Source organism: Vipera berus (assembly GCF_964194415.1).
Source record: "Vipera berus genome assembly, chromosome: 1".
In the NCBI taxonomy this organism is placed as follows: Eukaryota; Metazoa; Chordata; class Lepidosauria; order Squamata; family Viperidae; genus Vipera; species Vipera berus.
In genome coordinates this window covers 173,113,373-173,136,591 of record NC_138202.1, presented here as the reverse complement: position 1 = coordinate 173,136,591, position 23,219 = coordinate 173,113,373, and the positions used below count along the sequence as shown (strand labels likewise).

Genomic DNA, 23,219 nt, shown 5'->3' with positions numbered 1-23,219 from the left:
ATTCAAAATTTTAACTTTACATTATCCAAACAGATTATCTCAGTTTAGTGGATTACTTCCATAAGTCAGAATTATTTCCTTCCGTCTTCTTTCTGGTTTTATGCAGAACAAGCCTTACACACAAGAAAAGCAACAGGAACATAAATGGCTATCAGAAGATTCCATTTGTGTCATATTAGCCAGTATTACAGGCCAGGCCTTGTTCACATTTCATTAGTTATGTACTTTTACCTCTGACCATGCTTGTCATCACAAGAGACTGTCAGCTGCAATCCATGCTCTTCTATTTGTTGGCTGGCACACAATTATCTTTTGTTGCAAACGACACAAGCCTCCTCTTCTGACACGAACTGGTAGTTATTCATGAAATGATCCACAAGACGTTTCCTTGTTAGAGCTACTTCTTTTTCAAAGGCGTTTATTATACTTCTGCCGGTTTTACACTTGAAAACAAGTGGAGAATTCAGTTAGCCACAATTTTTAGATGATAGACAGCATGGACATGTCTACAAGGGATACTGCAGAATATATTAATAGCTTTCCCCTTTTTAAGAAAGCATCCACACCTTTGACAGTAATTGTTTCCAACCTCAGTTGCCCATTTGGGATCCACGTTCATAGCCCAGCGTGATTTTAGGCTACTGTGAGTGAAAAAACTAAAACTTTGTCAATGCTTGTCAAAGAGGAAAAAAAAAAATAGGGAGAAAAATGGTAGCTGTCAAGTCGTATGTACGTCAACAGCTTCTTGCAGCAACAAAGCAAAATTTTTAGAAACAGAAGCCACCACCTTGTTTCACATTGACCCATGAAAAAGACACATTTGCTAGGGAGTGGGTAGGGTCAGAAGTTGCCTTAAGTTCAACATTAAGTTCAGATTGCTCAGGTCACCTCAGCTCTCCTGATGTCAGTTCTATTACTTACGAGAAAATTTCTGACCCTTTCCATCTCTAGTTCATAGTATTCCTCTATTGTCAGATCGTCAAAATTCTTCGAAAGGGACAAGAACCCACACGAGTCTTGACTACGCTTGGAGTGCTCCAACCTGCCACAGAAAAAGGCCATTGGCAAGAAGTAGAAATGAGCCAGGAAAAGTAGAAGAAACATTCTGGAACACAGCTTAGTAGTACAGTTAGAAATGTAAACATTTTCCATGTAAGCAGTTGCCCATCATACACATCTTCCAGTGTGATTCGGTCATAGAGTAAGGTTACGCAACAAGTTACTAAGTTACTATCAGCACATATACCTTTGGAAAGTAGTAAGTTATCTAGGATGGTTGAGTTGTTGTTTCCTCACTTGGGAGCTGAAACAGGATGAAATTCCACTAAAGATGGCGGAGAGATACCTATCAGAAATTGGGGAAAGTAATTCTGCTCCAGCCAAGGAATGGTTTTCTAACCTCCTCTACCAGCGCTCGGATAACAACATTCTTAGTCTGAGCTGCCTCAAGGCAGAAGATCAGCAATCAGACCATACCTACCAGGGATCGTGATTGGACTCCCAGCCCTCTAATTCGATCAAGCAGAAGAAGCACTTGGCCACCTCGGGTTCCTCTGCATGGCGGATGAAGCCAGCCTTGGCCATCTACATAAGGAGAAGATAAGGACACCTTGAAGACCGAGGGAGAACTTTTGTGCTTCCTGGCATAATGTTTGCTATCAGCTGGATCTTTACCAATGGCTGTGTTCACATAAAGCAAGGTTAAGCTATTATTTCTCAAATAATGAATCGGTAACAGGAGCTGGCCTAACATAATACTCTAAGCTAGCTGCAGGTGGTTGGATTCTGGCTTACATCTGAAAGTTCTGCATAGTCAAGTTTACGCAGCAACCACACAGATACACTGAGGTGTGTAAACAATTTTACTTGTGGAATAATACAATAGCACAGTCCAAAATAAAACAGTCCAGGTCATACACAAGTAAAGAGATGATAGCAAATAACAATAGTCCAAGGATTATCCAATACAGGGTCTTCTTACCAGTCCATAAGTCAAAACACAGTTCTTCAGGTTTAGCAAACAGTAGCAAACCCACAAACCACAATAATCAGCAAGCAACAGCAAAATGTAACAGAGAGAATAACAGAGAGAAAGAAGCTATGTCTCTAGCTCCCTCTTATGGCCATTGGAAAAACAGCGTTGGCCAATCATCACACATTTAAAGTGATACAATACAGTTTCTGTTACAACAATACAGTCATAGTTTATATATATTGCCAACCCAACCAGTTAGGCCATGGTCATCTACCTAACATAGTTCAGAACACGTTACCATTTTCTCTCACTTATACTGAAAAATGTACTGCATCTGGAATTAGTCTAAATTTCTGCAGTCTATACAATTGCTTAGGCTGCCTGATGTCCCACTCTTCCCCCCCCTCTCAACTATCAAACACGCCCTGTTTGCAGCAGATCCCAGAGCCAAGCAATCCAAAAAAAGGAAACTTTGTTGAGCTTACAACAAAGGTTGCATCTCCTTTGTCCTGCATATTCCATTTTTTACAGAGCCATCTCAGACAGCTTAATTTTACTAAAGCAAAGATGACTCAGAGCCAAGAAAGAAGGGCAGATTTTAAAGAGAGATGTGAAAGTGAACTATCCCTTAACTGGATTTGCTAGTTTTCCCTAGGAGAGAATTCCTAAGATGGTTGTAGCAACAGTTGTCCCACCTTAAAGATACACCTATGAGAACTTCCCCCTATGATTTCTAGGGAAAAAAATATGGGAGCCAGCCTGCGCTTCTTTTAAAAACTAGAGAGGCTTGTAAAACAACTGAGAAATAAAACCTGCAGATTTGGGACAGAGGGAGTAGACTTTTTCCCCTCTTCTGAAATGTTAAAAAAACAAACAAGGAATGATTTAGCAGCAGGCTTTTCCTTCTGGAGGTTTATTAGAAAGTAATTTATAGCTTGGCTCCCAGGAAGAGGGGAAAAAACCCTCAATTTTAAAGAGCAATTGAAAGTATTATTCAAGGTAGAACTATATTTATACAGAAAAAGACTTGCTGAACTCTACTTTGAACGAATACAAGTCATTCTTTTTTTTTTAAAAAAAGGAGACTCTTTCTAAAAATTTCCCAGAACTTCTCTTAGACTTACATTGTCAGGAGAACATTTGCAATTGTCCTTAAAAGGCCAGGCAGTTAAGGTCTGCAGGCGATTTTGATATTCATACATTTCCCTGAATTCAAGTAGGTTGTTGAAAGTGGAAAAGATTTCTCTCAGGAAAGCCTCCATTTAGGCTACGGATGTTGCCGATCACCTGTTCTCACTGCACTTTCTTTGAAAGTCACGTGCATGTGTGGCTTCTGGCTTCACATTTAAAGGCATTTCCTTAGCTGTCTCAATTGATGTCACCTGTTAATCAACCTTTAAAAGTTGGGCGGAAAAGATGAATAAACTATAAATAAACATGGGTAGTTTATCTAAATCACCTTTTCCTCTTAAAGGTGAAGCTCAAAAGTCTTTACAGTTAAAACACTAATTCAAAAAATACGTCTACATTAAAATATTTTAGAAAATGCTAAATAAAATAAACATTACAGCAATGCCAAAAAGTAAAAACAATAAAATACTTTTTTAAAAAAAGACCTTTATAGAGATTGGTTACTATAACTTGACATCTTATTCCTTGGGATGCTCCTTTCCCTTTAATTCTGCAGATAACTACCTGAAGCAGGTGTTGCTTTTCTTGCTCTTGTCATCTAAAGCTGCATTTGCCTAAATTCTTGAGAGTTATCAATCCAGGCTGCTCACCACCCTAATAACACAGAACAATGGTTTGCTATGTCCCTGCTTGAGCTGGCATTGGGACCCAACTTCTCTGATGTAAGATGTGGCCCAAAGTGAGAGAGGTAGATTATTTTTTGGAGCTGGTGGGTGCATATGAATTTTCAAAGCATTTTTTTAAAGTATTTTATTTCCCCCAAAGTATATGCTGCCTACTCTTCTGATCCTAAGTTGTTAACAATCAAACAAAATGACTGCAGGGGTAGCTATGACAACTTATTAAACGACCCATTTTTCAGAAGGCAAACTGATTAGATCATTTACCCCTTCCACTCAGGTTGCTTTCTGCCTTCCACTCCCCCAATATATCTTTACCTCTCTCTCTCTCTCTCTCTCTCTCTCTCTCTCTCTCTCTCTCTCTCTCTCTCTCTCTCTCTCTCTCTCTCTTCTTTTTTTTGAGGCATAGTAAGGCTGCAGACATCTGTACAGACACTAGGTGGCAGCGACAGTCCATCTCTTTTCTGCCATCCAGTGGTTGTATATTTTTGCAGCTGATTTATGGCAGTCTGAGGTAAACCAGATCGTCACAATTTTTATTTTCTGCAGTGAAGCTGGAGGCATTCTTATAAATAAAGGTGGCAATGTCTCATGCTGTTTGTCATTGTATGCCAATATTATATGTTCTTTCTCTCTCTCTTCATGTGTGTATATGTAGAATAGTGGACATCAAGAGAAGAATCTGTTGGCCCAATATGCTACATATTGCTTATCCCTGCCCCTAAAGATTTGGATAAGAGCAAATATTATGAACACAGAATTGCTATACCTCCTCAAGGGATGATAGATATCACAGTCTACTATCATTTAGAACAGTGTTTCTTAAAGTGTGACCTAGCCTATGTTGAAAAATAATACATTTTTAAAATCTCATCAAGCAATAGCAGTGAATGGATTAGTTTTAATTTTTAATATGGTAAATATGAATAAATACAACTCATACAAATAAAAGCCCTTTGGGGGGTCCTCCATAATTTTTTAAAAATGGGAAGGCCTCATGAGAGAAAAAAAGTTTAAGATATACTCATTTAGAGCGTGCCAGCTTGGAGAAAGATGGATTGGGACATAGCATCAAATATGAACGTAACACCCATAGTTAATGCTCTAGAAGTTTACCTAACAAGATAATTTTTCCTTTCTACTTTTTCCTTTCTTCCTTGCACCAAAATTATTCCTTTTCATTTTTCAAAGAGAGTTAGAAGTAAAAGGACAACATTTGAAACTCTGTAATTAGCGCATGTTTTTATTAAACAGCACAAGTCAATCATATATCTCTATCTATCTATCATCTATCTATCTATCTATCTATCTATCTATCTATCTATCTATCTATCTATCTATCTATCTATCTATCTATCGTAAAGGTAAAGGTTCCCCCGCACATGCGTGCTAGTCATTTCCGACTCTAGGGGCCGGTGCTCATCTCCGTTTCAAAGCCAAAGAGCCAGTGCTTGTCTGAGGACATCTCTGTGGTCATGTGGCCGGCATGACTAGATGCCAAAGGCGCACGGAACGCTGTTACCTTCCCACCGCAGTGGTCTCTATTTTTCTACTTGCATTTTTACGTGCTTTCGAACTGCTAGGTTGGCAGAAGCTGGGACGAGTAACAGGCGCTCACTCTGTTACGCGGCACTCGGGATTCGACCCGCCAAACTGCCGACCTTCTGATCGACAAGCTCAGCGTCCTAACCCACTGAGCCACCGCGTCCCTTATATATATGGTTTTTAAGGAAAACCATCTCATAGTTTTTTGCCTTCTTGACTTTCTAGGTTATTCCCATGGTGCAAGAATTTATCATTAACAACTTGGGCCGTCTGTTTATTGAGCCTCCTCCTTTTGACTTAAACAAAGCATTTGGTGATAGCCACTGCTGTGCTCCACTAATTTTTGTGCTGTCTCCGGGTGCAGATCCCATGGCGGCTCTTCTTAAATTTGCTGACGACCAGGTATGTGGGTGACTATTTCATTCTCTGTGGATATGAGGCCTAAAACATGGAGTGCTTACTGGCTCGATGGGGTGATATATGAGCAAAAGGCTTCAGGGTTGCTGGGAACATCAAATGAAATAATTTTACAGGCTTGATCTGATTTACATAGATGAAGCCCAATGGGTTCATCTCAGAAAGTAATGGTTTTGACAGAATGACACATCTGTTGTTGCCATGTTTACATATACGTGTGCAATATCACAACACACACATACAAAAGGGACAGAGCTTGTGCCACAGTGCTCATAACATTACTTTGCTTTCTACCATATGTGAGGTTTATATGCTGGTATCCAGGGGATTGTAGGAGGACAACACTCTTCCTGTAGTTGTTTTTATCCTTTTATGGAATGCAGCGTGAATAACACATACTAGTAGTTGAATGAATACAGGCTGCACTATTTATGATTACTCACTTTTCTGAGTCCCTGGTTGAATCTGTATCCATTAAAGTAACTTATAGTGTCCTTTAACTGCAAGCCTTGGTACATATTAATTTCAGTAGAAGGAATGGGTTTCAGTCCCAAGGATTAGTTGATCCAGTAGATTAAGAGCCAAACTCTTCCCACTTACCCTGTTACTTCTCTATCCTGGCAATCAGCTACTGTACCCTTAGCTGCAAGAAGAGATGAAGAAGAGGAAAAACTGGTGGTTTTTAGCCATTAGCTTTCCCAGGCACGGGAAGTTCTGACATGGCCTTAACCATGCACACTCCGGGAGAATGCCAGCAATTTTTAGCCCTTTAAACTCGCCTTGCCTTGTCTGCTCAAGGTAAAGGAAGCAAATTCTGGCAAATGGTGAAAGTTGATGATCAAGCTATCTGTTAAAACCATAGTAATGCAGTGGTGACAGATGGGCGGCTTTCCTTGCTGGCTGGTGATGTTGACAGGGTAGATTGAAGGGTTTCATCAATCCCTTTACTTAATATCTCCTGAGGTATGAAATCAGGACGCTACCACTCAGCAGTTATCAAGGGTTGTAGGAATCGGTAAGAAGAACCTACGTGAAATAAGCCTTGATGAATCTTGTTAGTAACCTCTCTCATCTCAATAAAAGAAAGGCAAGGAAGGAGCCTGCTAGAGGATCGTTGTCAATTGCATTTGTTTCATACATGGAGCTTAACAACTTAATGTGACTTCAGCAAGACTTTCTTTAGGATTCTAAATGTTGAATGCAACCTTACCCTCGCTGTGCTACTGCAACATTTGATGATTTTTTTTCCTTCTCTTTTTTCCCCATGGATTTTTTTTTATATGTACAGGGCTTTGGTGCATCAAAACTCACTTCTCTGTCCCTGGGCCAAGGCCAAGGCCCCATTGCTATGCGCATGATTGAGAAGGCAGTAAAAGAAGGCAGCTGGGTAGTTCTGCAGAACTGCCATCTTGCCACCTCATGGATGCCCACACTGGAGAAAGTCTGTGAGGCAAGTACAAGTAGAAGCTTAAACTATTGTGACAACTGTTTCTTTTTTTGGGGAACCCAAGGTTCTAGGCATTGATGTCATGTACAGTAGAAAAAAGAGGAGTCGTAAGTCATAGGCTAATTTTGTGGGTGAGACGGGCAGAACAAAGGTAAAGGAACCAGAGCTGGGTATAGATGACGGTACTCAGATTGGCTCATAAGGAAGGTAGCAGAAGGAGGGTAACAGCTGCCAAGTCACGAGTGACATTGTGAACAAAGAGAACATTTGAGGAATCAGTGGATCTGGAAAGCGATGATGGGAAAAAATTACAATCAGACTGAAGGCAATAAGATAAAATGCATAAAACCAGGAGTAGGAATGTGTGGCTGAGGTAGGAGGCAGGCCTACTAAATCTGGGCTGAACATGATTACTAAATGATAGCGAAATGATTTTTTTAAAAAACCCCACTAATTATTTGTTGAATCCTACTAGAGATTTGGATTTCTCAGCTTACCTGTTAATGTAATTGCATCAGGTTGGCTTGAGCCTGTAAGTATACCTTTGGGTCATCAATAAATAAAAGAGGTTTCGCCAATAGGTTGCTTGGCAAATTCAAGAGTGGGCAACTTGGAAAGGCTGGAGAACAATCCTTTTGTCAATCAGCCTTTCCCGCTCCATGCGTGGCTTGTTCCCCTTCTGGTTTGCCCACTTGGGCTTCTGCAAGGGGAAATGTTAATGAGCAGATGCTCCTGTATTTAGGAGGGGAAGGCTGAAGGAAGCTATACTAGCCAGCTTGCTCTTCTGACTGAAATCAGCTAGTTCTGTACAGTGTCTCAGCAAAGGAAGTGGTAACGCTATTGCCAACCCATCACGTTAGCTAATATTTCTTCTATTTAAGCCTCATCATTGCCATTTCCATTTCCATAACTATTGAATTTTTGAGGGTGTATTATTACATGAGCAGGGTGAAATGGTTGGAGCAATCAGCAAACCCCCCCCCCCCCCGCAAGACATAAATAGTAATTTTTACTTGTTTGGGAGTTTCAGAATTAACTTAATCCTTGAATACTTATCTTGAATAAACTCTTCATAAAATGTATTATTGGGAAAGTACCATACCTTGGGGCTCCAAACGTGAGTAGTAGCTTTCATTGAATTCAACTTTCAGCATGTATGCTTAGGTTTGGCCTGCAGGCTGCATTTATTTCTAATATTGAATTAGACTGTATCATCTGATTTTTTTAAAAACTTGATATATTGGCTTTTAAATCAAATTTCAATAGTTTTGTGAAGATGGATTTTGGGGGGGGGGGGTTAAATTAGATAGGCCTAAATTGGCACTGGCTGTCCCAGAAGTTCAATTATAGAGGCACACAGAAATCTCTCTTAGATTACAATGGTGAGAATTAGTTTTTAAATTGGAGTATATAGCCATTGTATCAGACATTGATTGATGGATGCTACTAAAAGATAAAATAGATCTCGCACATTTGCCCATATAACATATGGCATAATATCTCAGCTGTGCTTGAAAGTAAAGAACAAATATGGAGGAGCAGTACTTCCAATAAAGGGAAGCAGTTATCTGGCGTTTTCTGCATTTATTGAACTACAACTATCCTTGTAGTAAATGCCAAACAAGATGGCCTAGAATTATAGGAATAAATTAAAATATCTGGCCAGCATCAAGTTAACAATCTCGACAATACAAGATTTCTGACTAAAGATGAATACACATCACAAGTTTCCTGTTCCCATTTATAAAAACAGTCATTGGACGTAAATATATTTGAATGTGTGTTGGCCTTCAGAAGAAACACTTGATTTATAACATCAGCCTTATGATCTCTTGTCCTTACTGAGATTTTTTTCTTTTCCTCCATTAGGAACTGAATCCAGATACAACACATCCAGATTTCCGTATGTGGCTCACAAGCTACCCATCTCCCAACTTCCCTGTTTCTGTGCTCCAGAATGGAGTGAAGATGACCAATGAGGCTCCTAAAGGTCTACGGGCAAACGTGATCAGGTCATATCTGATGGACCCCATCTCAGATGTGGAGTTTTTCAACAGCTGCAAAAAGCCTGTTAGTATTCCATGATTAGTCTTATTTTTTCCCCCCCTTCTTGTAAAACCAGCTCAAGCAGACTCTTACGGCTGGGAGATTGTGTTTTTGCTGGTTTTAAGACCTACCGAATGAAATAGCCCTTCCACACACGGAAACGTGCCTTTATGGCTGCCTCCTGGGATGCAGTCAATAGCAGGCTTTATTAAAATTGTATTTTTATTTTACCGCCAAGCTTTATTCCTCTTCCATCCAGCGTCGGTGGTGTGCCATTAATAATACTGTGTGCCCATTGTTAAAGAAGTCAGGAGGAAGCAGTTTCCCGACGCAAATCCGCAAAGCAAGGGAGAAATTTTTGCAGCCGAAGATAAGCTGAGTATTGCCCTGCTGAGAATCCAACCTTCTTTAATCGAAAGCATTAAAATGCTAGTTTCATAGAACTGGGAGGACGAAAACGGCTGTATGAGTTGATGGATGGCACTCATCACTACCTTCTTTAGGGTAACAGCTTCGAGTGAGGAGCCACCTGCTGTTTTCGTAATTAGGTTTCAGAGAGCGAAGGCGCTTGACCCAAGATAATTTCCATGATCGGTGTCGTAATTAAGAAGAGGAGATTGTTGTGCTTAAACCGAGATGATTATGTTGATCTGCCTGCCTGGCAATTAAAAAAACAAACTCTGAAACTTTTAAAAACGTTTTTAAAAATGCAAACATACTGAAAGAAACAAAAGAAGCAAGAGTGAGCATTTAGGACGCCGGTTTTAAATACATCACTCATAAGCATTTAGTTGCTAAAAAAGCAGCTCACTTCATAATTGAGTAAATTTCTGGGCTGCTTTTGCTTACCCAAGGCTCAGTTTTCTTGAAAGAAGGTCACAGGAGACTTTCCGACCTTTTCATAGAAAGTTTATAAATGGGAAAAGAAAAACCACAGTTTTCAAACTTCTATCTCCCATCTGATTCCCAAAACCCCTTTTAAAAGGGAGCAGCTTGATTTTTCTTTTCTTTTCTTCAGGTTCAGCGTAGATCGCTCCCACTGCAGACTAGCTGGTCCCCCTTTATTCCTCCCGTACACTTTGACCCATAGTTCCGAGCAGTGCTTTTTTTGTAAAAGAAAAAGGTGCTGGAACTCACACACGTCATACAACCCGCCTTGCTTACCCTTGCTTCTATACCGCCTTGCGGTATAGAAATGATAATAAATTAAATTAAATTAAATTACAAGGTTCCATCCAAATAAGGTGCCGGAACTCCGTTCTGAGCGTTCTATGACAAAAAAAAAGCCCTGGTTCCGAGGTTCTTCATGCGCCCTTCAGTAGCTTTGGGTGACCATCGCGCCAGCTTTCTAACATAGCAGCAGGAGTTCAGTACTTGGGCAGATCAGTATCATTTAATTAAGTTAACACTGTGTTTTAAATTCAGCTTAGTTTTCGAGTTGGCCCCATCTGCAGTTGCCTGATTGGGAGGAAAGCATCTGGAGAGGATGCAAGGCACACGTGCGCGCGTACACACACACACACATAGACACAAAAGTTGGGCATGAGATCAGCTCTGCTTGCAAGAAATACCACTCTTAACAGGGAATTTGGAGCTAGTGGACACATTGGCTTTTGAGAACATGTCATGTAGAGCCACGTAGAACAGCTGCCACGGAGACGTTCCTGTGTGCTAATTGGTAACGTGATGGTTATGGCGTTCACAAAGCATCCGTTCATAAGTCCCCCATTACCTTTCCTAGCCCCGCATTTATCAGAGTACATTTATCTTTCCTGTGGACAAATGGGAGACTTCCAACAAAGCCCTAAGCAGACCTCTGCCCCAATGGCATTCAGGAAATTAAATATTTGGAAGAACCATCCAGTTCGAGCTCCTGCTCAGGGAGAGAATCCAGGATAAAGCTTCCCTGCTGTATGGCTTTCTAGCTTCTGCTTGAACCGAGCCGACAAAGGGATCCCACCACGCTTCTAGATCATTAGCTCCATTGTCCAACTTTTATTCCAGTTAGGAAGTTTGTTCTGCACTTTGGCTAAATTCTGCCAATCTCAATCCCCCCTTTTTTTTAAAAAAAAAAAATCACTCTTACACGCTGGGATGCTAGAGAACAGGCCTTAACTTTTGTGTGGAAATCCTGCAGGTATTTTAAAAAAAAATGCTATAATATTTACATTCCGTACTTTTTTTCTAACAGGTAATCCAATTCCCATATGGTGTGTTTGGTCACACAACAACCTTTCTATTTGTCTGATCCTCCCGATTGTCCTTCTGTTTTGCTTTCTGTGAAGCTTTTCTAAAATATAGATCCCACATGCTGTATACTTTTGAAATGGTTATCTATTGGACACAATATTGTACAGGCCAGAAGGAGGTGGTGCTGATTCATGTAGAATAGAGCGGAATATACAGTTGCAAGAAAAAGTATGTGAACCCTTTGGGATTACGTGGATTACGTTATTACGTGAATGTTTCCATCTTATGTTCAATTAAAACATGACAACAGCTAATGTTTGCGTAGTATTATTTTAAGCAGACTGTGTTTTTCTATTGTTGTGACTTACATGACGTTTAGAGCGCATTTTATGGCCAATTCATGCAAAACTCCACGTAATCCCAAAGGGTTCACATACTTTTTCTTGCAACTGTACTTCCTCTGCTTTAGGAATAAAGATAATGCTAGAAGGCGGATGCTTGCATTGAATTGTTTGGATTAAAAGAAGCTTTCTTAAAATAAAGGTGAGGTGGGGCAGGATGCCAGACATGCCACGAAGGGATAAACAACGGCACAATGAACCAAAGGGCATCACTTGCTATTCCTCCCTTTCCCACTGCCCATATAAGACAACCATGGACAACTTCTGGGGTCACGCATAGCCTTTGGATCGGGTGATGTTGCAAATGGACAAAATCAGACATTTTTTTTCTGGTTTGGTTTCTCCTAAGTTTGCAGCTGAAGAATCGAATGTTTTAATTATTTAGATTTCTTAAACTTAATATTTTTAAGGGAACACTTAGCTTACATCGGGGCTTGTTCCATGCTCCCCATTGTCAGCAGTTGTGTTTGGAGGGTGTTCCAGGGCTGCCGGGGGCACCTGTAAATTAGAAATACTGGTCTGTTTAGCTTGAGCTTCAAAGATTGCCTTGGAGCACATGATGTAGCTCTCCAGTTGAAGTTAAGCAGTTCCAAATTGCCTCCGTGCTAGAGAATGGATCTAGAAAGAAGGTTGATGTTAACTGCCGGGAACTCCTTGTGGGGGGGGGGGAAGCAGGTAGCATAATACGAAAGAAAGTAATCACTGAATTAACCACAGTAGCACAACTGAGAATCAGTAGGCAGAAGAACGGCCTGGATAAGCCTTTCCTTTTTCTCCTTTTCCAAAGGCTGAATTCAAGAAGCTCCTGTACGGCCTCTGTTTCTTTCACGCCCTGGTCCAAGAGAGACGGAAATTTGGGCCGTTGGGTTGGAATATTCCCTACGAGTTCAATGAAACTGACCTGCGGATCAGCGTGCAGCAGCTGAATATGTTCATCAATCAGTATGAGGTACTGAACAATTCCAAAATAATGTCAGCTTTGTTCTCTCCATTGCTGAACGAGCTGTCTGCAGTTAACTGCTTGTTTATCTGCAGTTAACTGCTTGTTTATATGTTCGTTCAAAAATAACTAAATAAATAAACTTTCTTCGCTAGGGAAATGGGGGATTTCTCTCTGATGCTGTTGGAGGCGGTTATGGTTTATTTTCAGGATCTTGGGGAGCCATAAGGCAAGGATGTTTAATTTAGGGGGTTGGAAATGGATGCTAAAGACCAACCTAATTTTGTTAAAAGTATATATTTTCAGCAGAGAGAGTCCACTGTCTTTTCTGAGTATTACTACATCCTGTTTCCAAAACACCCCTCCACTCAGCTAATGCTGCTCCCTCTCCTTTTAGATTCCTTTTAAATTTCTGTTTTTTTCTATATCTACTTTTTATTTTATATTTCTTAGCCTTCATAATAATAATTTTCAGATCCTGATGTGTTTCCTGTGCTTTTTAATCGACATAGCCCTGCTCTTCTTATGCTTGTCTTTGACTATAATAAAGATTTGATTTGGAAACATTGTGACTTTTTTTGTTTCTTTGTTTTCAGGACTTGCCATTTGATGCTCTCCGCTACATGACGGGCGAATGTAATTATGGAGGCAGAGTTACCGATGACTGGGATCGGCGCACATTGCGCACCATTCTAAACAAATTCTATAATCCGATTATTGTGATGGATTCCAACTACAAATTTGATACCAGTGGCAATTATTATGCTCCTCCTGAAGGAGACGTAAGCACCTGAACAACAACATAATAATAATAATAATAATAATAATAATAATAATAATAATAATAATAATAATAATAATAATAATGTTAAACTGCTCTGGGACTTCAGAATTCAAACAGACAAGCACCTGCAACATAACACCCCGGAGTTAACAATTGTTGATAAGAAAGACAAAAAAGTCTGGATAATGGATGTGGCAGTGCCTGGAGACAGCAGAATAGATGAGAAAGAAGTGGAGAAGATAACAATATACAAAGACCTACAAATAGAAATAGAAAGACTGTGGCAAAGGCAAGCAAGGGTAGTACCAATAATAATAGATGCCTTGAGTGCAATCCCAAAACAACTGGAGCACCACTTGAACACCATTGGCATTGACAAATTCGCCATTAGTCAATTGCAAAAGGCAGCCTTACTAGAAACTGCTTCCATCCTGTGACGATATCTGTAATACCATCAAACATCCACATCTGCCTATCCCAGGTCCTTAGTAAGGACTCGATAGGGAGACAAAAATGCCAAATCCAGTCTGAACAGCTGGCTGACTTGTGCGATGATCAATAATAATAAAGTTGGAAGGGACATTGGAGGTCATCTAGTCCACCCCCCTGCTCAGGCAGAAAACCCTATACTATTTCAGACAAACGGCTGTCCAGTCTCTTCTTAAAAACTTCCAGTGTTAGAGCAGTGTTGGACCATAATGATACAACAGGAAGTTTTTTCTCACCAAACATAATGATAGGAAGTTTTTATGACCAAATCCCATTGAATGGAAGGAGAATGGCTGATGCTAAAGATCAGCGTCTACAAATGGCTTAACAAATATCAGAGGAACTCTTTATTTCTTTTTTTCTGGCATACTTAATGAATAAGATGTATCAACACAGATAGCCTTTCCTGCACAGCAAAATAATGTTTGGGGGGGGGGGTTGGTCATTTTCTGGGGTCAAATGAGATGGCTCAGGTGTAGCCATCAACCTGTACTTTAAAAACCTCTTTGTGCTATCGCTGCGTTCTTCAGCATGTCCAAGATTCAATGTTCCCATTGGGCTTCATAAGTAGATATCAGGTGATATTGAGCAGCTGGGGAATGTTATATGTCACTTCACAGAGAAGATCTAATTCCCATCCATCAGAGAATGCCAAATCCCCTCTTGCTAGGAAACAACAACAACAAACCAGAAGGAAAGCAGTGGTGGTTCAGACAGAGGCAGCTGTAAAAAAGAGCTGTAAAAGAGTCTCTCTTCCTGTGCCTGCTCAGACCTCTCTAGTATTAAAAGCAAAATTGCCTTCAATGGAGGGAATATATAGCCATCAGAACTCCAACCTGTGAGAGGCTTCTCCACAAATTGATCTAATCCCCTTTTAAAGCCATTCAGGTTGACCGATATCTCTATATTAAAGTGACAATAAATTCTAGTGTCTACCATTATTCAGCTTCAGGAAGGCATAACATTGGAGGAGGAATGATTTGTGTGTGTGTCACACTTCTTCACTGCTCCACTTACCTTTTGTGACCTAGCTCCTGACTGTAATCCCAAAGGGCATGTAATGGTCTAGAGCAGGAGTGTCAAACTCAATTTCATTGAGGGCCACATCAGCATTGTGGTTGCCCTCGGCGGGCCGGGTGGGTATGGCCAGGGTGGGCGTGGCCTACTGGGTGGGCGCAGCTGGAGTGCGTATGGTCTACTGGGTGGGCATGGCCAGCTCTACATCATTGGAATCAAGGGTGCCTATGGGGGCCTGGGCAGGAGTGGGACAGATCTGGGGGTCTCTGGCAGAAGGAGGGTCTCTGGGCCAGGGCCAAGGCAGCGGGGACCGTTCCCTCAGTTTCCAGGATAGCTTTGGGGGCCACATGAAACCACTTCGCAGGCCGGATCTGACCCCCGGGCCTTGTGTTTAACATGTCTGGTCTAGAGCAGGGGTCCCCAACTCCCGATCTGTGGATCAGCACTAGGCTGTGGCATGCCAGAAACCGGGCCATGCAAACAAGCCCGATTTGCAGGATGCAGGCAGTACATGAAACCATGCCCCCTCCAGTCCACGGAAAAACTCTCTTCATGGAACTGGTCCCTGGTGCCCAAAAGGTTGGGGACCTCTGGTCTAGGGTGCATCCAGATGCCCACTTAAGAGCCACATTTGCCTAAGATAAAAGCTTCACTTACCTTCAATAGGGGGAGGGAGGCATGGTGGCTCACGGTTAAGACACTGGGCTTATTGGCTGGAAAGCTGGTAGCCCAGGTTCAAGACCCAAGTGCCACAGGATGGGGTGAGCTCCTGTCCTCGCTCCAGCTCCTGTCAATCTAGCAGTTCGAAAGCATGCAGAAGTGAGTAGATAAATAAGTACCACTTTGGTGGGAAGGTAACAGTGTGCTGTGACATCATGCTGGCCATATGACAGCGGAAATGTCTATGGAGTGGTTTGGCTCAATGGCCTTGAAGCGGAGATGAGCACCGTCCCTTGTAGTAGACAACGACTAGCCGAGTAAAATCCACAGGGACACCTTTACCTTTTTAAAACTTCAATATTATCTGGTTCTTCTGAGGGGGTCAAGTCTTCAGTGAATCTGTAATCTTTTTTCATAGCAAGACATTGATGGTCAATGAAATCAGACTGGGAATCTGTTCATTTGATTAGATTTTTAAAAAATATTTTATGCCACCTTAGTGAGAGAGGGAGAGAGAGAGACTGGTCCAAGTCACCCAGTGGGCTTTCATGCTTTAAGATGGGACTAAAATTTACATCTGTTGATTTCTAGTTGTCACAACACACTGGCTTTAGGCAGACTTATAGCTCCCTGCAATTCAGGATCAATTTACTAATAGATCACTGTTCTTAATCATTTTCAGTATCAAAGTTACATTGAATACACGAAGACTCTTCCTCTGAATCCTGCCCCAGAGATCTTTGGGATGAACTCCAATGCCGATATCACCAAGGATCAAGCTGAAACACAGTTGCTGTTTGATAATATTCTTCTCACACAGGTGTGTTCATTTTCAGTTCAAAAACTAAGAACCTACCTACCACCACTACAACCAATGGTTTTATTCACTTTGGGGGATAGTATTTGAAGTGCAGAAAATCAGCTTTTTCTTCCCTGTGGTGGCCCTGTAATCTTTCTGAATTATCTGGCATATTAGACTATGAAATACTGCAATTAGGTTTTAGCTTCTAAATTGCATGCAGAAAGATAAATTGAGGAGAATTCAAAAGGAGTGCTGAATTGCCTGAGTGCTGTAAAAGTATCTTCAATAAATTCCAGTAAATTCCAGTATGGGTATTCTTCTGGAAATTCCACTGGCAATAATGGGTATGTACAAAGATGTCTGCAGTATTTTACGAAGTAATCCTGGCCTACAAGCCTCTAATGCTTTGCTATTTTTAGTTCTATTTTTACTTCTATTTCTCAAACATAACATTAATACAAGGAGATCTACTGTACAATTTCATTCTCCCCAAGGATGAAAATATTTCCATTCCATAGGGAAACACAGGCAAATTGGGAACTAAGTAACAACAACAACAGGGAGGCACACATAAATCTTCAAGCCACGCAGTGTCCTTCCACACAGGATGCTTAATGGTCCAAGGTTTTGACATTGCGCAAGGGCTTGATTGTGAAGCAAGAGGAACAGGTCCACCCATCTAGAGTCTAGACTATACGTGAGAAAGGCCTGGGTCTCAATGCAATTAGAAATTTATGTGGTAAATGCAGATTTGAGTATTCTTAAAGCTCTCCAGATTGCTTACCTTTAGGTGCACCCTAAAAGCCACACCATCTTAAAATTGTTTGGTCCATACTTAGGATCATTCAGCTGGCTACTTCATAGTTGGTCAGATTGGAAGCAATGGGCTGGGAGCAGGTTAACACTTTATTCCTGCTGATTTCAATACTGCCCTAATATGAGAGCTGTTTCAAGTGGATTGCGCTTCTGAGGATGACCAAGCTTACTTTGCTGCCCTTGAGACACTACTTTATAACCGTGGTGGCGAACCTATGGCACGTGTGCCACAGGTGGCACACAGAGCTATCTCTGTGGGCACATGCGCCATCGCCCCAGTCCTAGGCCTTCAGCTGGGTTTTGTAAAACCTTTTTTGCTTTAGGCCTCTGCCACCGCGTGCAAAAAAAAGAAAGGTTCAATGAATCAATCAACTTCTCGCGGGGAAAAAAAAGATCTCGCAAAGTTAGAATTGATTGATTGAACTTTTTAGTCCCACCCAGCTGCCGTTAACCACCGCAGCCACGCCTACCCAATTGGCCACGCCCACCCAATTGGCCACACCCACCCAATGGGCCACGCCCACCAGGCACCCAACGATACCTAAGTGGGTTTTGGGTTGCAGTTTGGGCACTCGGTCTCTAAAAGGTTTGCCATCACTGATAATAGTAGTAGCCAGCTATATTTAATCCTCTGTGGTCCAAGATGCCTCAAAAAGCACAAATGGCTCCAAGCCCAGACTTTCTAATGTAAGAAACAACAATTTTTGCATGTGAATTAAATGACATCAACAGGCCACTTTCTGTCCAAGTTTAAGTCCCCAGTAAAAGTTCCTCCTGCTGAGCTGAAGTATCAGGTGCTCTTTGCAGCATTTCACCACTCTCTTTCTCTTGGTTTTGTAAACAGTCTCGTGCAACAGGTGCTGGCGCCAAGTCCTCTGATGAAATTGTTCGCGAGGTGGCAAGTGACATCCAAAGTAAACTTCCCTCTGACTTTAACATTGAAATAGCAATGAGGAGATACCCAACAACCTACACCCAGAGCATGAACACTGTGCTGGTCCAAGAGATGGGCCGATTTAACAAATTATTGCAAACTATACGAGATTCCTGCATCAACATTCAGAAAGCAATCAAGGTAAGATGAGCTGACAAGAAAACGTATTTAGTTTGAATAGGCTGGAAAGAGTAGCTGCCAGTTCCCATTAGTTTCACTGGAGTCTTTGAGGATTTGCCCAATAGTCCTTTTAGTCTGAAGAGTTGAAATAATCCCTGAGCTCTGCCTTTCACTAATGCTTGGGAGGTACAGTTCTTCTAACATGCTCGGGATTATGCATCGCTGCTGTTTCATAAATCTAGCAGTGGGGATGAAGCAGAGGATGAAAACCAGTGGAAATATATTTTGAAGACATCAACCTAAGCTAGTGGCCTGCTATGCAGCTGGAAAGATTGTCCAAAAAAATATGCTCAAATGTCATAGTGACCCAAACTGAGCAATGAACTAGGAAATTCTCTTTTCAACTCTTTCCTCTGCTAGAAACCTAACATGGTCTTTCCATTTTAACCCTTTCCCCCTAATGGAATAGAATAGAATAGAATAGAATAGAATAGAATAGAATAGAATAGAATAGAATAGAATAGAATAGAATAGAATAGAATAGAATAGAATAGAATAGAATAGAATAGAACAGAACAGAATAGAATAGCTTTATTGGCCAAGTGTGATTGGACACAAGTACAGTACAGTACAGTACCTGTGTGTCCAAGCACACAGTCCAATACAGTACAGAATACACATCTTACGTGGCTGCCGTGAAGATTATTTGGGCACTGTATGGGAAGGACCAACTAATAAATTCATCTTTTCATGATCTCCGATAGAACATACCTAATGCAATTATTGACAGTAATAACATTTGATTAAATTTGTATGCTGCCTGATTCCAATATTGGGCAACATATTGTATAGCTCAAATAGTGCTAGTGAAATAAAATCTTTACATTTCAAAGATAATGCACCCATCTTGTCATGTTTGCTCATTGTATATCTGCCCTTCCACAACTGAACTGTGTAGCAAAAATATGAAATGTTATCAATCCTAACAGTAAGCGCAGGCATGTAAACCGACCAGGGGCTCACTGTATATGCTGCAATCACATATCAGCTCAATTCAAGAGCAGCAGTCCCCAATCTTTATGAGCTGTTGAGCTGCACACGTGTGTGCTGGCCAGCCACTCGCTTGGCCCGGTTCAGAAAGGGCCACAATCCAGGGATTGGGGACCCCTGCTCAAGAGTACAAGCTTGTATGGTAACATGACAGATTTTGAGTTACCACTGCACAGAGACTAAATTACTAAGCTCAGCTACTCCCTAGAGACAAAATTTGGTAAAGCTATGATACGGAGAGGGAAAAATCCACTTATATGTCTTTTTCTCCCCTGTATCTCAAACAGGGTCTAGTGGTGATGTCTGCAGATCTGGAAGAAGTAGTAAATAGTATTTTGAAAGGAAAAATTCCAGGCATGTGGATGAGTAAGTCTTATCCAAGCCTCAAACCTCTTGGTAGCTATGTAAATGATTTTCTTGCCAGATTGAAGGTCCTACAGGTGAGCTTTTCACTTAAAATTTTTGATTCCGGGTGCACTTTAGATATATGTAACTACATTCATCATCCTAGCATGTTTAATAAGAAAAGCTGTACCATTTCTTTGTATGTGCATATAGCTTTAAATGCTACAAGTCACATGCTGCCTGAAGTAGGTATAATTAATATCCAAAGCATTATTTCAGATTCTGGGTGCATGTTGTTTACAATGATTTGAGTATTAGGGCATAGGTTATATAACTTAGTACAAAGGCTGCTTATTCAAGTTGTGCCACTGACAATAGAATACTGACTTTTCCCATTACTGAATGCCTGCACTTCAGAAGTCAGTTCAAAGTGAAGTACATAAATTTTTAAGTGCTGGAGATTCATCTTACCATTATGCCATGGTAACAATTTGGTGAGCAGCATATTGGCATAAGATTTAGGACTGAATTCATAGGGAAAGGAAACATGGTTTGCCATCCTTGACAAAAAGGAGCACAGGAAATGTAACTCTCTTAAACATGCTGAGGGTATTTAGCAAATTTTGAAGGGGGGTTACAAGACAATTTTATCATCTTTTATCACCATCTTTAGCTGCTTAGGGTTTTCTTGTTGTGCTACCATTTAGACTTGAGGTAGGAAATGTGGCATTCTAATATTGTATGGTAATTACAGTCCCTGGTTACATTGATTGGGGTTAACCGAGTCCAAGATCTGGCACACCGTGGGATCCATTGTCATCCTAAAAGAGCTTTGCACAAACTTGAGGCAATCTGCCCCCAGAATTTGCAAAAATCTGGTTTTCCTTTGCCATTCGTGGCACATTTAGTAAGGCTTGCCCATTTCTAAAGAGTGCAGTGGTGGTGGTGGTGGGGAAAGCAGTGAGCAGGTTGCATTCCATTGATACATCCTGATACAACCTAGAGAATTCATTTGTTAATATTAAACCTGAATTTCCTCCTTGTCCTGTCATTGCAGACATGGTTTGAAAATGGAACTCCCCCAATGTTCTGGCTTTCTGGATTTTTCTTCACACAAGCCTTCTTAACTGGTGCCCAACAGAATTTTGCCCGGAAATACACCATCCCAATTGATCTGCTGGGATTTGATTATGAAGTTCTGGAAGACAAGGAATACAAACATGGCCCGGAAGATGGTGAATCTAGTCAGATTAACAGTCCTATAATTTGGAGAAATTTTATTTTAATGAGCCCATTTCTACTCATCTATTCATCCAAGACGCTCAGGGTGGAAAATTGAGGAAATTGAATTTAAGCTTTTCAAAATCATTAGGAAGTTAGGCTGAAGCTATTTGAACGCCCGTATGCTAAGCAGAGAGGTGCATCATAGCCCCCTCCTTACCCTTTGTCCACTTGATCCTCTGCATAACATTTTCTTTATATTCCGTTACTAGTTTAATTGAATTAAAAATTCACATCAGGAAAATTGGTCATAGTAAATTCCTTGAGATTATCACAAAGATCAAGAGGGTAGATTGTGGCCTAATTATTTGTTATGGCCACATGTTCAACACAGAAAACCCTGCTTGAGTAGGAAATAACACGTCATACTTTTCAATGGGCCTAGAAACTAATCCAGGGCAAAGCTGCAACCTATATCCTATCTGTTTATTTCTGTATGCAGAAATAATCATTGTTTTAGACTTGTCTATGCAAGCTGTATAGAATCCATTTATAGGTATGGGCTTCCCTAATGGGAATTATCAAAAATTCATAATCCAATGTAAAGTTCACTTACAAAATAAAATTCCACACATCATTTTATGGCAACATGTCCTTTTTCTTTTTCTAATAAAAAACAGGAGTCTACATTCATGGATTATTCTTAGATGGAGCTCGTTGGAACAGGAAGACGAAGAAATTGGGGGAATCTTACCCCAAAATCCTTTACGATAATATGCCAGTGGTTAGTATTTCCTGCTAAATATGATTTTACCCACTAGTGATCTGTAGAGCTTGTCAATGCTTGCGGCATTGACAGCTATTCTGTATCCATTGACCTGGGTTGAAACAAGCATGGATGCGATAGTTCCTTGATGGGGATTTAAACATGCACATTAGTTTTGTGTATAAGTAACTCAAGTAACGTATGTAACTATATATCCCACTTTGTGCTGTAATTGCATTTGATTGTGCCACTATGCTGATTGGCCTGATTTGGTTCAGAGATTCACAAAGATAATCCGCCCTCACCCAGATAAAGGGAAGAACATTGTAATCCGCTTGCATCTTAATTGTCTCCTTCTACTTGCTACAGATGTGGCTCAAGCCTTGCCGAAGGTCAGACATTCCCAACAGGCCCAGTTATTTGGCTCCGGTGTACAAGACAAGCGAAAGACGAGGAACTTTGTCCACTACGGGCCACTCTACCAATTTTGTGATTTCAATGATTTTGCCTTCCGACAGGCCAGAGGAACACTGGATTGGCCGAGGGGTGGCCCTGTTATGCCAGCTCAACTCCTAGCCTAAAGGCAAGCCACCGGGGAAAGAGGGGCTAATGGGCCATCCTGCCACATTCAGTAGCTTTTTTATCCCTTTTTTTCTAAAGAAATTCAAATGTTTCAAAACTTTTAAATACACTTTATTTGCATCTTTTAAGTTGTAAAAAAAAATTAGAATAAGTTGAATGAAATAATAAAAAGTTCTTGAGGGTAAAAAGCAAGTCTGCATAATTGTTTATTCAATAATTTTATTTTCTTATGTTCCTTGTGAATAAGGAACAGACATTAACACAACACTGTTGACAATGGACAAAAACAGCATTTCATCATTCATATATATATATATATATATATATATATATATATATATATATATATATATATATATATATATATATATATATATATGGATTTTATTGTAACAAATCAAAACACCACCCCACCCATTTCCAAAAGCTGTATCTCAAATATATTTCAGGACCATAATCACATTGTTTCAACCGTTAAGGAAAGAAGTCACACTGCATCCTAGGATGCTACAGCATTTTTTAACCAATCATCATCACAGCTGATTCAGTGCAGTGTGATCAATATGGGATGTCACACAGTGACAGCATTTTAAGATACAAGTAACATTTATGCCCTCTAACAAGTACACATTTAAATGAGACTGGACTCCAGTGGAAGAGAATGATGAATCCACGTAGAACATATAGCGGAATCCCAATTGTCCCAAATGTGATCACTTAATTGTATTTCAAAAATAAAATAAAATAGGGGAAATCAGCACCCAAAGAAATAGGAGAAGCTAGGGGCTGCTCTTCACAAAGTGTAACAGGCACACAAGTGAATGAGGGAGCATCGTCTCCCGAAGGCTCACCAAAATCCTA

At 40.6% G+C, this 23,219-nt stretch overlaps 2 protein-coding genes across 2 annotated transcripts in view; one reads left to right on the top strand and one right to left on the bottom strand.

The window, feature by feature from the left end:
• The window catches only part of DNAH7 (dynein axonemal heavy chain 7), a gene marked incomplete at its 5' end in the record, with an annotated part of 161,030 nt that extends 138,500 nt beyond the window's left edge, over positions 1-22,530 (top strand). The window contains 11 exons of the mRNA XM_081341004.1: positions 5,557-5,733; positions 7,037-7,198; positions 9,065-9,265; positions 12,620-12,781; positions 13,369-13,554; positions 16,405-16,542; positions 18,185-18,415; positions 19,732-19,884; positions 20,847-21,024; positions 21,691-21,794; positions 22,146-22,530. Of these exons, the coding sequence (XP_081197130.1) occupies positions 5,557-5,733; positions 7,037-7,198; positions 9,065-9,265; positions 12,620-12,781; positions 13,369-13,554; positions 16,405-16,542; positions 18,185-18,415; positions 19,732-19,884; positions 20,847-21,024; positions 21,691-21,794; positions 22,146-22,352 (1,899 nt within the window). The 3' untranslated portion in view covers positions 22,353-22,530. The remainder of the gene's footprint in view (positions 1-5,556; positions 5,734-7,036; positions 7,199-9,064; positions 9,266-12,619; positions 12,782-13,368; positions 13,555-16,404; positions 16,543-18,184; positions 18,416-19,731; positions 19,885-20,846; positions 21,025-21,690; positions 21,795-22,145) is intronic.
• On the bottom strand, positions 90-3,237 carry LOC308660278 (baculoviral IAP repeat-containing protein 5.1-like; the record flags this gene model as incomplete). The annotated part of the gene is made up of 4 exons (XM_081314534.1): positions 90-443; positions 922-1,042; positions 1,481-1,584; positions 3,100-3,237. 4 exons carry the CDS (start codon positions 3,235-3,237, stop codon positions 306-308), a joined length of 501 nt encoding a protein of 166 aa, XP_081170660.1. The 3' UTR covers positions 90-305.
• Positions 22,531-23,219: the final 689 nt, after the last annotated feature.